At 38.5% G+C, this 14,450-nt stretch overlaps 1 protein-coding gene across 3 annotated transcripts in view; it reads right to left on the bottom strand.

The window, feature by feature from the left end:
- Window positions 1-1,329: 1,329 nt before the first annotated feature.
- DHX29 (DExH-box helicase 29) overlaps window positions 1,330-14,450 on the bottom strand; it is a 68,707-nt gene continuing 55,586 nt past the window's right edge. For 2 of the 3 annotated variants that reach the window (XM_069096504.1, XM_069096506.1), the window contains 5 exons: window positions 13,930-14,023; window positions 11,607-11,909; window positions 7,288-7,419; window positions 4,068-4,164; window positions 1,330-1,610 (listed from right to left, as the gene is read on the bottom strand). In XM_069096504.1, coding sequence (XP_068952605.1) covers window positions 1,555-1,610; window positions 4,068-4,164; window positions 7,288-7,419; window positions 11,607-11,909; window positions 13,930-14,023 — 682 coding nt within the window. In that variant the 3' untranslated portion in view covers window positions 1,330-1,554. The remainder of the gene's footprint in view (window positions 1,611-4,067; window positions 4,165-7,287; window positions 7,420-11,606; window positions 11,910-13,929; window positions 14,024-14,450) is intronic. The other variant, XM_069096505.1, reaches the window with a different exon arrangement.

Genomic DNA, 14,450 nt, shown 5'->3' with positions numbered 1-14,450 from the left:
AGCATGTGACTTTGGGCAAGTCACTTAACCCTAACTGCTGTCCAAAAAGGAAAAAAAAAGGCATATTAAATAGCACTATCTGAACTCAATCTAATGACATTTTTTCCTCTGGAAAAATGTACCCCCACTTTCAACAATGGATACCAGGGACACATCTTCCCCTTGCATCACTTGATCTAGATAGCAATCTAGTTTGCTAGTAACTACTTAAATATCCAACAAAACAAATTCCAACCCTGGCCACAGCTAAAATGTAGGCCTCAGTCTGCATCTCTGAGGTGTCGGGGGTGAGTCCCATTTTCCATCATCAGTCCTCTGGAATCATGGCTGGCCATTAACACTGATCAGAGTTTTGTCTTTCAAAGTTGTTTGAATTTACAGTGTTGTTATTGTGTAAACTGTTCTGTCTCTGCTCACCTCCCTCTGCAGTAGTTTAAGTCCTCCCAGGTTTCTCTGAAACCATTCTTTCTGTCATTTCTTCCAACACAACAGCATCCTATTATATTTGTATACCATAATTTGTTCAGCCATTCTCCAACTGAGGGGCTTAGTTTCTAATTCTTTGCCAACATAAGAAGAGCTGCTATAAATATTTTTTGTACAGTTTCTCTCACTTTCTTTGTTCTCTTTGGGATATAAGTCTAGAAGTGGTAGTGCTGGGTTAAAGGGTATTCACATTTAGTGACTTTTGAGCATAATTCCAAATTACTTTTCAGAATGGCTGGACCAATTCATAGTTCCACCAACAGTATATGAATGTGTTTTGTTTTCTTGAGGCCCTTCCAACATTTGAAATTTCCTTTTTTTTCTTTTTTTTTGCTGTGCCATTCTTATGGGTGTGAAATGGAGTCTTGGAGTTGCTTTAATTTGCATCTCCTTAATTATTACTGATCTGGAAACATTTTTTACATAGCTATTATCTCTATTTTGGACTTCTTCTTTTGGAAAGTTCTGGGTGTGGGCCATTTGTAATTAAGAATATTTCTAAGTTGGAGCTATCTGGAAATGGAGAACCGCAATAACATGGCTGCAATGTGATTAAGTGATGCGGACAGTCAGTGTTACAGTAATGTTGTCAGCAGTATTCTAGTTAGTGCTCTTGGTCCTCAAAATGGTGCTCTGAAGAAGTGACACAAAACTGTTTCACATGCTGCTCTGCAACTAGAGGTAAAATGGGAGAGGGGAAACAGAATGAGCCTCTGTCAATCATATTTCAAGATAGCAAAAACTCAATATCTTCCCAGGTACCAAAGGAAGCTTCAAAGAATCCTTGGCAGCTGAAGGTCAAGAGGTGAATAGTCCTCTGGGGACACAAAAACATTCAACATATGGCACCAAAAAAATTTATTGTAAATAATGGTAAATACATTTAGTCGTCATCATGAAAAAGGAAATAGAAAATCACACATGTAAAGTATGTGCTTTTTCTTCCAAGGTATGGCTAGTTATCAACAATTTAAATATTTAAATACTTTGAGGATGGACCATTTTCACATAATTTCATTATCAAATCTTCCCAACTGACACCATCGCAATCGACACCAAACTCTACTTTCAGTTAGTGTGTTCTGTTTTTATCAATTCTGTAATGATCTGTAATATCTTGTCATCTAAAGGAAAGACAAATTCATGAGTTTAATTCAATACTGGCTAACTCAACAACATACATTAAAAAATTACACAATATTTTAACTTTATAATGTCGTTAATAAATTAACTAGGCTAAGAAATAAATAGCAGTGGTAAACAAAGTGAAATGAGAGAGTAAAGATATTAGTTATGAAATGAAACATAACACGGACAAAGACTTGCCTGAATCATCATGGACTCTAAAGTGTTCCACAAAGTTCTAATCTGATTCCTCACTACACTATGTGACCCTTAAAAATTCCATGTCAGTGGGATGTAAGGTCTGATTAGTTTCAGCAAGCTAGAAAGATTTTAAATATGGATTTGTGTTCAAAGGCCGGCATAGTTATGTTTGGAGAGGCTCACTATCATAGGTGGCCATGTTATTAGGCTTTGTGGATCTAAGTTTCTAATCTGTAAAATAGGAATAATGCTAATAATATCTACCTTGCAAGGTTGTTGTGAAGATCAAGAGAGACGATCTGTACAAAGACCTTTGTAAACTTTAAAATATTATATGAATGCTACACATTATTATTATTATTAAAATGAATTTTTTGCCCATGACACATCAGTAGGAGTACCTACACTAATGAAATCACAGAACTGTCAAAGTAAAGCACATACTACACAACACTTTAAAAGAGCAGTCCCACTTGAGCCTTGTGCCAGGTCACTCAGTAGCTGTGGGTTTCTGATTTCTGAAAATTGTTAATACAATTTTTATCCATTTTAAAGTATCTAAATGGAGATAATGGTGTGATCCTCCAAGACCAAAAGATGACTGCATCATTCCCTGAAATGTAGGTCCAGCTTTCTTCATAACAACACTGAGGCAAGTTGTAAAAGTATTTTTTTTCCTTTCAGAGATAAATAGCCTGAAGCTCAGAGGTTTAAAGACTTAGGTAAGTGGTAAAGCCAGAACTCTAACTGAAGACTTCAAATTCAGGGTTATCAGGTGTTGCTACTAGAAGGTACCTCAGAAATAATCTGGTTTAACTCTCTCATTTTACACATGAGGAAGGTGATGCCCAAAGGAGTGACTAAAGTAGTACAGCTAATTAGTGGCAGAACAACTTCTGCTCTAGGAAAAAAAACCTGATAAAATCACTTTTATCCCATTTCAGCATCATCTCATTTTACTCTACCTGGCCTTTGTATGTATCCTGCCTAAAGCTGACCCTACATTTGGGGTCCCTTAGCAGATAAGTCTTGTAAGATGATGTATCTTTTGATATTCTGAAGCTGGACCTATGCTGATTTCTAGCAGCACAAGACAGCTAACATGGTTTAACTCTCCTGTTCGTCTGTGCATCTGAATATCCAATTCAACAAATACACTGGGCAGTGCACGTTTAGGTCGTAAGGCCACAAAGACAAAAATGAAACTTTCCTTTCCCAGTATTCGACTAATCTGACACTCTCCCAGGGCTCACATTGTACATCTCTGCTGAAGACCTATATGCTCATTCTGTGTAAACTAAAATCAATTCATGGCTACGTGTGATGATGAGAAAAAGGGATAATTTAGAAAACAAGCTTCAAAGGAAATTTTTATTTTAGATAATAATCTCATCACCAAATCTTTACTAGGATATATACTGATACTTCCAAAGTCCCTTTGATTTTGTCAATGTGAATACTTCCTCATCATTACAGTTTAGTCTTAGAGTGAAGATTCTAAACTCAGGGTCCATAACTTGTTTTTTAAATATTCAGATAACTGTATTTCAACATAATTAATTTACTTTGTAATTCCATATATTTTATTAATTTAAATACATTACTCTGAGAAGAGGTCCACAGGCCTGTCTAGACTACCAAAAGGAGTCCATGACACACACAAAAAGGTCAAGAACCTCTGCCTTAAAGAGCTGTTGCAGTCAAAAAAATTCATCATTCTGTGGGCAACTTGTGATGAGCCTGGGTGAAATGAATTTAGCTAGTATAGGCCTAACGCAAAAGATAGTGAGTCATTGGACCTATACTCCAAGTCTTTCCAAAACATGTTCTGCTGGCATGGCCTTTGACAACATGGGAATAACCATAAATGACAATAAGAAATCAGAGGAGGACTGTGGTATTTAGAATAACAATAAACAATAAAACTGACTGAAATCATATTGTCTCATCTTCTCTCAGGAGTCAAAAGTCAAAATGCTGGCAGGTAAAGTGAGGAAAGGAAGGAGAGATCTGGAAGAATCACAAGTGGATAATTAGGCCCCAAAGACACGGATGGCTATGTGATCAGCAGGGGCAGTATACAACGTAGGAGTTGTAATTTAAGTATAGAATAAAAAATTGTCACACTAGAATGCAGTATAATATGAAAAAATAAAAAATTCTGAGTTAAGAATGAGATTTTCTTCTGAAGTGTTCCAATAATATATGAATAATGTGCACACTTTCTTTTACCCACGTGAAAATCATACAATTACCTTCAAGGGACATTTTAGGATTTTCAAGTTTTTTTCGAAGAACAGACTCAATGAGTACTCTCAGTTGTTTGAAAATAACTGCAATCTTTACAGGGGCCTGGTGAAAAGAAAAGTGAAAGTAGTATATGATATACTGAAATCACATAATCAGTATATATTTAAATCAGTTAATCCAACAAGTATATTTTGCTTTTAAAGTAAAACATCTATATAAAGAGGAGAGACTATTAAAAAATGACTTCTAATATCTATGCTAAAGAATTCTCATCTTCCATTCCTCCCCTCTCACAACTTAGGCCAACCATGCAAAATTGATCCCCAAAATAAAAATTCTTATGGAAAGTCTACCTCTACTTCCAAAGGCAGGTGAATCTGATTTTTACAACCCACAAATAACTTCACTTATAAAATGTTTGTCTTATTCTCTTGTCACAGAAACCTAATGGAAAGTGAAGCCTGTTTCCTTCAGTATTTTTTAGCCATTGTCAGGGTTATGTTAAATGATCATAAAATTATGAAGACGGAGTCTCAAGACTAGATACTAAAAAGGGCACTTTTGGCACCTCCTTTGGCACCTCCAGACTGACATGCTGGTCTGTATATCTGATATCAAAATGTCAAAATTTATTTTTATGTTCTTATTTTTTGAGGCAATCGGAGTTAAGTGACTTGCCCAAGGTTACAACAGCTAGTATGCAGAATTTGTACTCAGGTCCTCCTGACTCCAGGACTACAAGTAGTCTGTCTACTGCCACCACCTAGCTGCCCCATCATAAAATGTAAAAGTAAAAAAAAAAAAAAAACCAAAGGGGCAATGTCATCTGATCAATCTTCATTCCATTTCCAGTTCATGTGATGAAAAACATGTAAGCAAAAGAAAAAGGGAGGAGTCTAAAGAGAGCTAGGGCAAACATGTTATTTTCAACAATGTGATTATATCCATTTGGCTTCTTGTTTTCAGTTACTTTAAGACAAGTCCTGTTGTAGCTCAAAGAACTATTAGGATTCTTTGGTTGAACTGAAATCATATTGTATAAAATGTGATTAAAAATAAATCAATCAACAAGCATTTTTTAAGCATCCACTATGTGTAAGGTGCTGGAAACAGACAAAATGAAGCAGTACCTGTCCTTAAGGAGCTGACAGTTTACTGACGGAGACAACACGTACCTATATGCAACTGTATGAAAAATACAAAATAAATACCGGGAAATTTTGGAGATGCAGGGGCTAGTTTGGTGGGAGCAGGGGAGGTGTGTTGTGAAAAGTTTCAAGTCTAAGAGAGCCCTTATGTTGCATGTTGATATAGACTTGGGATTCTAAGGGGCAAAGGGGAGGAGAGAGTGCACTCCAGGCATGGAGGGAAGCCAGTGCAAACGAGTTAGAAGGGGGAATGCCACATCTGAGCAATTGATAAGCATAGTTTTGCTGGACTGTGGACTTTTGGATGGACAAAAGATAAAAAAATAGAATGAGAACAGGCTGGCAAGGGCTTTAAATGCCCTATAGAAGAATTCACATTTGATCGTACAACAGGCCATAGGAAATCTTACTGAGTTCACTGAGCAGGGGAGTGAAACACTTGGATCCATGTGGAGGATGAAAAGGAGGACGACAGGCAGGGAGATCAGCGAGGAGGCCACTGCAATGATCCAGCCATGAGAGATAAGGGTATCAACTGGGGTGGGGACTGGGTGAAGAGCAGGAAGGGAAACAATGTGAGAGATGCTGTCAAGCTGATAATTACTGCTGGTTCTGTGGGCTGCGAGGATAACATCAAGGCTACAAACCTTGGAGCCTGGGTTAATAGTGTTCAGAAATAAGGGAACTCATAAGAGAGATGGGCAGGAGAGGGGACAAATAAGAAATTTTGCTTTAGACACACTGAGTTTAAGATGCCAACAGAACACACAGTTTGAAATATCTAAAAGACAGGTGCAGATGTGGGACGTGAGCTAAAACAGGTGCTGGATATGAGTCTTGTCTACACAGAGGTGGTGACTGACCCTTGGGAACTGAAGCAGTGACCAGGAGAGAGAAGGCAGGAAGAAGGGAGCCCAGGGCAGAGCCCTCAGCTGCACCTGGGGTAGGGAGACGGCTTGAGAGAACTGAAGGGCACATGTGGAGGAAGAGCAGGGTTTGGCACTGAAAGGCAGAAGGCAAGGCAGAAAGTTGAGAGTCTGTAATCAGAAAATGGAACTCATGAAAACAGAGGTGGTATAGTTGTAGGTAATGGCAAAATGGAGGGTATCAGCATCTCTGTTGATGGATGTGGAGGGTTTATGACCTGGGAAACTGGGTGTCTGAGGGACATCATCACATATGCAGAAACTCTCCAGTGTAAGGGTAGGAGGTGGAGATGAGAGAAAGATTGTGAGTCAGTCAGGGAGTGACCTGAAGGTCTGCAGACAACAGCTACCAAGATTTTAATTGGATGGTAGATATGGATGATATGAACCTCAAAAGCTAAGAGATTATTGAAGCCAGGAATGGCAATAGGGGGCAGGGACCATTGTAGCTCCCCCACCTTGACCAGTGAGTTAAGGGGAAGGAGTAAAAGTGCAGCCAATGCTGGACCTGCCATTTCCCCACTACAAAGAGCTGACAGATGTCACTTAATATAAGTAGTGGTTCCTACAAAGTCATAGTGTCAGACAAAACAATGTTATGGGAACCTGAGGGATGGTTAGACCCACAGTTGGACCACAACTGCATTCCTGCTGACTGACTTTTTTAACACTGTGGTAGGGTTTTGCTAGAATGTATTAATGACAAGTGGCACAGCTGTGTGGTGTAGTAGAAGCAGCACTACATGTGGAGTTGGGTGAAAGGGACTCCTAAGTCTGGCTCATTCTCACTCTCTTTGTGACCCTGGCCAGTCACATGACCGCTATACACAAAAGGTTTGGACCAGACAATATCTGTCCCTTCTGGCTCTAAATTCTATGACTAACTTACTACAAAATGATGTAGGCCAGGGCAACACTATGTGAGATATGCTTGTGATGGCAATTTTCAAATTTAGCAAAGGCTACTTTTGAAGTCTAAGTATCTAAAACTCTTGAAATAAAATATAAAATATAGTTCTGTTCATATAGTGTAACTACACCGAGAGAAGATATTCTATTTTAAACATATTTACAATATTTAAAAGTTTAGCAAAAGCCAAAAATTTTCATGCAACTAAAATTTAAAAAAACATTCACATTAGTTTGTGTACCTGAAAGTAAATCCAGCCATCCACAGAGAGAAGACGTTCCCGATGCTGTACTTCTATATCACCACCAAAAAGTAAAATTGGAAAGGGGCTGATGAGAGTGGTTTCTCTCAAGTACACCTTGGCATACCTTACCTATAAACACACAATAAAAACATCTTACTGGTCTGATATTTTAAAAAGCAAGAACTAAAAATCTTTCATTCTTAGAAGCCCTCTTTCTATAACATGTCAACTAGCCCTTGAATGTACAAAGGCAAATTTCTGCATGAGCACTGTCTGCCCATTCTCTTTTCTATCCCTGATTTAATTATTAGCTTTCAAGTAATAATGAAAGAAAATTCTAACCATTTATTAAGAGCATTTTAAACACAAATCTCATAACATCTCAGTCCTATACTTCTCTTAAAAATACAGAATTTACTGCAAGACAATATTGTAAGGAAAATCCAAATGAAATTAAATGACTCCATGGCAATTGTAACATCTGAATTCAAACTATAAGGAGAATTCAAAACTTCTGGTCCCCCACTATTCTCCAGAAAATATACTGTGTTTAGGCATTTAAATGTGATTTCTGGGTGCTGTATAGCAGATCTTTTCACTGTTATTTTAAAGGTCAAGAAACTAGCATGAGGAGCCAAGATGGCGGAGTAGAAGCATGACCTCCACGCTGCTCCGGCTTCTACCTTCCCCAATCCATGCAAAAAGGGGACTCTAAACAAACTTTGGAGCTGCAGAACCCACAAAATGACACAGAGAAGCTTAACTCCCGCTGAGGACAGCCCGGCCAACACAGCACTCTGGGAGCCGAGCCCAGACCCACGACGATGTGAGGCTTTGCTTTGGGGCTCACTTTGAGAAGTGTTCTGTGATTTGATCAGATGAGACTCTGGGAAGCTGTTGTTGAGAGCCCCCCCAGCTTTGAAAAACCCAGATGTTGATTTGGTATGGACATAATGGTTGGACAGTTTGGAAACCTGTCTACTTGATCTGTTTCTCTGTTTTGATAATTCTGTCTGTATACTCTGAAGTTCGGGGTGCTGATCTTTTTCCCCTGAACTAGGTAAATGATACATATTTGACTGATTAAAGTAAGCTTGTTAAGCCATTTTGAGCTGCTTTCCTTTAACAAAGCAGATTTAAGAACCTGTGTTGGCAGCCACCCAGGGGAAGCTGGGGTGCTTGCTGATACAACAGCCTGACTGAGGAAAATAATACCTTAAAAAACAGACTGACTCAAATGGCAAAAGAAACTCAAAAAGGCAATGAGGAGAAGAATGCCTTAAAAAGCCAAATTTGCCAGATGGAAAAAGAATCTCAAAAGCTCACTGAGGAGAATCAGTGCTTCAGAATTAGATTGGAGCAAATCTATTAAACAGATCCAAACAAATGAAAGAATAGAAGGCAATGTGAAATATCTCATGGGAAAAACTGACTGGAAAATAGATCCAGGAGAGATAATTTAAAAATTATTTGACTACCTGAAAGCCATGATCAAAGTGAGAACCTAGAAATCATCCTTTAGGAAGTTCTCAAAGAAAACTGCCCTGATGTTTTAGAACCAGAGGGCAAAATAGAGGTTGAAAGAATCCAGCCATCACCTCCTGAAAAAGATCCCAAAAAGAAAACTCCTAGGAATATTATAGCCAGGTTCCGGAATTCCCAGATTAAGGAGAGAATATTACAAGCAGCCAGGAAGAAACAATTTGAATATTGTGGAAACACAATCAGGATAACCCAGGATCTGGCAGCTTCTACACCGAGGGATGGAAGGGCTTGGAATATGTTATTCCGGAGGTCCAAGGAGCTGGGATTAAAACCAAGAGTCACCTACCCAGCAAAAGTGAGTATCATGTTTCAGGGAAAATATGGTCATTCGGTGGAATACAGGACTTTCAAGCATTCTTGCTGAAAAAACCATAATTGAATAGAAAATCTGACATTCAGATACAAGAAACGAGAGAAGCATGAGAAGGTAAACTGGGAAAAGAAATCATAAGGAACTTATCAAAGTTGAACTATTAACATTCTTACATGGAAAAACAATAATTGTAACTTATGAAACTTTTCTCAGTAGTTGAAGGGAATAAAAATATATATATATGTCTATATATGAAGGTATATGGGCATATGAATACATAGGTGAATGTGTGTATATATGTTTACAGGCATACATAGATAGAGGGCACAGGACCAATTTAACAGGAAGGGATGATACTTAAAAGGGGAAATTAAGAGGTGAGAGAAGAATATAATGAGAGGAGATGGGGAGAGACAGAATGGGGTAAACTATCTCATATAGAAGAGGCAAGGGAAAAGGGTTATAATGGAGGGGAAGAATAGGAAGGCAAAAGGGAATGGGTCAACCTTATTCCCATTGAATTTGGCTTGAGGAGGGAATGAAATACAAACTAAATAGGGTATATCACCCTACAAGAGAGTAGGGGGGAAGGGGATGAGAGGGAGGATGATGGAAGGAGGGAAGGCTGGGGGGGGAGGGAAGTTGGAAGCACCCACTTTTGAAAAGGGACAGGATCAAAGTAGAGAATAGAACAAGTGGGAGGTAGGATAGGAGGGAGGGAAATATAGTCAGTCTTTTACAATAGATCTACTATGTTATTGTTTTGCATTAGCCACACATGTACAACCTGTACTGAAATGCTTATCTTCCCAGTAAGGGTGGGTGACAAGGAAGGAAGGAAATTAATCTGGAATTCAAAGTTTTAAAATCAAATATTCAAATATATATATACTATTATTAATACTATTTTACCTGTAATTGGGAAATAAGATATACAGGCACTGAGGCATAGAGATCCACTGGAAAAGTCGAAAGGGGTATGGGAGAAAATATGGGAGAGAGCAGACTGGAGGAGGGGATATCCTATGGGACTGCTATTTTGGGGTGGTGGGTAGGGGAAAAACGGGGAGAAAATTTGCAACTCAAAATCTGGTGGAAACGAATGATGTAAATCAGAAGTTAATAAAGCATTTAAAAAAAAACTAAAAAAAAAGAAACTAGCATGAAGGGTTTCTTTAGTAAGGGAAGAAAGATTCTGTTGTACTGTGACACATTTCCTTTACCTCTCAGATTGCCTAAAAAAATACATATCTATGAAATGGAAAACTTCAAAATACCAGACCAATGAAAACAGTAACAAGAACAATTAAAATAGCTACTTAGAAAAAAACTATTAGGGCAGCTAGGTGGCACAGTGAATACAGAACTGGCCCTGGAGTCAGGAGGACCTGAGTTTAAATCCAGCCTCAGACATTTAACACTTACTAGCTATGTGACCTTGGGCAAGTCACTTAACCCCAATTTCCCTGTCTTCCCCCATTTGAAAAGAAAAAGAAAAAAACAACTATGAATGAAAAGGTTAATGGCAGTTCTACTTAAAATGAAATAAATAATTCCATTAAAATAGTACACTGAACTTCAAAGTTTATTAGATCACAATAACATAGCGTGGCACAAGCATTTGCGATCTTGAGTTGAGGCCAAACAAATATGGAATGCTTTAGTATATATCAATAATTTCCTGCCTGGGAATCTCATTATCTAAAACCTACTTTTTCTTTTATTAGTCAGATGACCTTTCTGAGTCAGTCCAAGTGCATTCAGAGAACTGATACTTAACTCTCATTACAACCAAGCAGGAAAGGTTAATAATTATCTAAAATACAACTTCCCTATTTCTAAATAAAAACCAAAAGCATTTGTTTTACAATAATAATTATTTCATTCTATTTCAGATACAAATGAGTATAAATGGCTCAAATCAAGAGCAGGTAGTTTAGGTTTTGTTCAGTCATTTCAGTCCTATCTGACTCTGTGATGCCATTTGGAGTTTGAAGGTACTGGAGTGGTTCTGTTATATCCTTCTCCGGCTCATTTTCTAGATGAGGAAAATGAGGCAAACAGTGACTTGCTCAGGGTTACACAGCTAGTAAGTGTCTGAGGCCAGCACTGAACCCAGGAATATGAGTCCTCCTGACTCCAGGCCCAGCATTCTATGCACTGTACCACCTAGCTGCCCAATTTCAGATACTAATGCTTAAAAAAAAAAACCAACCTTTACTTTATTGATATTTCTTGTTTTTGTACCACCTTCTTTTCTAAATATATTACTTCCCCTCCCCTACCCCATGGGACCCCACCACCAGCCCTTGTAACAAAGACTTGAAAAATAGAAAAAAAAAAAAAAGCAATTTGGAAAAGTCAATCAACAGGCCAAGTGTCTGACAGAACATGCAATATTAATAGGAATATTTTCTTTGTAATGGAACTTGGCTTCCAAATATAAAGACCAGTTTACCTTCTCCTGGTATAACAGCCATCCATAAACTTGCAGGTCTCTGTTCACAGAAGATGGGTGAACTTGGGCTTTGCCTTGGGCTGTGTCCACAATGCAAGCCAATTTCTCTGTGATATCTACTGATGTCGTGTAAATAATCTTCCCCACACTGTCATAGAGCCCTGCAGTCAGAACAGCTTTAAGAAGGGCTATTTCCTGCAGAGAGAGGGTCTGGGTGGCTCTGTTTGCATCCCAGCTATTAGAGGTTGTAGAGGATGCAAATCCTGCTGCCTTGACTAGCTTTATTAATTCCTGCTTTACATCCTGCAATTGGTTTACAATAAAAACAGAACAAAATCATAATCTCATATGAAGCTTAAACTACTTATTAAACAAGGGAAATACTGATTTATACTGGAGTTATCTCATCTTTAAAAAAATCTTCCATTTGACTGATCAGAACCCTTGCTAAACCACGGGGAGATTTAATACTGGCAACTTAAGAGTTAAAACAAGTCACCCTAATTTCCCCCCAAAAACAAGTATTTCTGTAAAACAAAACAAACATTTCTACAATATAAAACAATAAAAATAAACCTAGATGATTATTTTAATTTACTATGTTTTACCTGAGTGACTTAACTGTCCCCTTAATAATCTGAAGAAAAGAGGGACTGAGTGGGAAGTGAAAAGAGTAAAAGAGGAATTATGTAAATATCTGAGGTCTTTTCAGTCAACAAGCATTTATTAAGTGCTTACTATGTGCTAAATGCTGGGGATACAAAGAAAGCAAAACCGTGGTCCCAACCCTCCAGAAGCTCACATTCTAATGAGGGAATCAATATGCAGATAACCACTTATGCCAAGACAGATATGGGGTTAATGATAGTAAACTTACAGGGAAGGTACTGGGGGTGGGGTCCTTCCAAAAAGTGGGATCTAAGAGCATTCCAGGCATGGGCAGTGAAAAGGCATGGGAGCAAGAGAGTGTTGCACGGCAGGCCAGTGTTACCGGATCATACAGTAAGTGGTAGGCATTAATGTGTGTAAGACGATGGAAATGTAGGAAGTGGCCAGGCTGTGAAGGCTTTTAATTTTGGAAGGAATAGGGAACTGCTGGAGTTTGCTGAGGGGGAATGCCATGACCACACTTGTGCTTTAGGAAGACCACCTTGGCAGCTGAGGGGAGGGGGGAGCCTGAGGAGAGGAGACTAAGCACAAGGCTGTCATCATGTTTGAGCAGCAAGGGGTCCAGGGCCTGCCTGAAGAGGGGGATGGTCGTGTGAATGGAGGAAGGGCGAGTAAGAGAGAGGTGGGGTGAAGGGAGAAATGACAATACTGCACAACAAATTGCACTGTGGAGAAATAAGGGCGACACCAAGTTGAGAGCCCAGTTTACTAGAGGAATGGTGGTATTCTCAACTGTAACAGCTGGGAAGAAAGGAAGGTTTTGGGGGTGGGAAGGAGGAAAACTTTTGTTTGCAATGTCAGATTGGAACTCAGAAGAGAAACTGAAGCTGGCTAGGCCTGGTGTCCCAGAAAGACTAAGTGCAGTTTCAAGATTTACCAGTTCATATTGTGCTATAAGACACGATGAACAGGTGGAGCTCAGAAAAACCTCTAAAGACTTCTCTGAACTGATGCAGAGTGAAATGAGCAGAACCAGGAGAATATATATATATATATATATAGTATATTCTGTATACTCTCTCTCTCTCTATATATATATATACACTGTATATAGTAACAGCCACAGTGCGAGATGACTGACTTTGATAGACTTAGCCCTTCTCAGCACTGCAAGGCTGTAAAACAATTCCAAAGGACTCATGATGGAAAATGCCATCCACATCCAGAGGAAGCACTACGGAGTCTGAAGGCAGAGTGTAACAGTCTATTTTCTGTTTTTTTGTTGTTGTGCTTTTTCCTTTCTTGTGGTTCTTCCCATTCATCCTGGTTCTTCTATATAACACGACTAAAGTATATTTAATGGGAATGTATGTGTAGAGCCTATATCAGATTGCATGCTGTCTTAGGAAGGGAAGAGGGAGAAAATTTAAAACAAATGGAAGTGAATGTTGAGAACTAAAAATAAGCAAATAAATTTTTTTTTTAGTAGTTTAAGACTTAAGCTAGTAAAGCTTAAAACTGCCTAAAGCTTTGGGGACACTATCTAGATCTGGAGACCATTTGCACAGAGATTACAACTGAATTTCATCTGCTACCACCAACCCTTCATGAAAACTGCTAATTGGGAAGAAAAAGAATTATAAACCTTTATGATATATTTTCAAATAACTAAAGAAAATTCATTTCTGTTACTAAATGCTGCAGTTTGTCTTACCTCTAGAGTTAACAGTGCTGTTCTATTAAGAAAGTTCCTTCTGCAGTAAGCCATTTCAGACCGATACCCCCCTTCCTGTCGAGCCTTTTTCCATCTAGAGAAATATTATCAGAGTTTAAGAAGTAGCAACAATTAGGCAGCTATGTGAAGATCAATTAAGTATTATTTTAAAAAGACTCAAAATTTAGTTAGTTCTGGCCAAGAGGCAAAGGTTATCATTAAAAAGCAGATAATATTTTACACAAATAAAATCTTATCAGATCTATACTAAATTACTGAATCCTTTTTTAAAAAATAAGAAAACATCTGCTCCATTTCTGCCTCTGAAACTCCCTTTTACTTCCCAGGGTATCACCAGCATGTCCTTCTGGTCGCCCAGGTTCTTGATCTCAGTGCCGTCCCTGACTCCTCCCATGCTCTCACTCTGCATAGCTAAAAAATTGCCAAATCTTGTCACTTTGTGCCTCTGTGACATCACTTGCATTTGTCCTGTTCTCTCAACTCATGTGGCCATTGTCTTT

The sequence above is a fragment of the Petaurus breviceps genome, unplaced genomic scaffold (genome assembly GCF_028583685.1).
Source record: "Petaurus breviceps papuanus isolate PSGF00001 unplaced genomic scaffold, PetGlider_PUasm1.0 229, whole genome shotgun sequence".
Lineage (NCBI taxonomy): Eukaryota > Metazoa > Chordata > Mammalia > Diprotodontia > Petauridae > Petaurus > Petaurus breviceps.
This window is presented reverse-complemented; position numbering and strand designations above follow the sequence as displayed.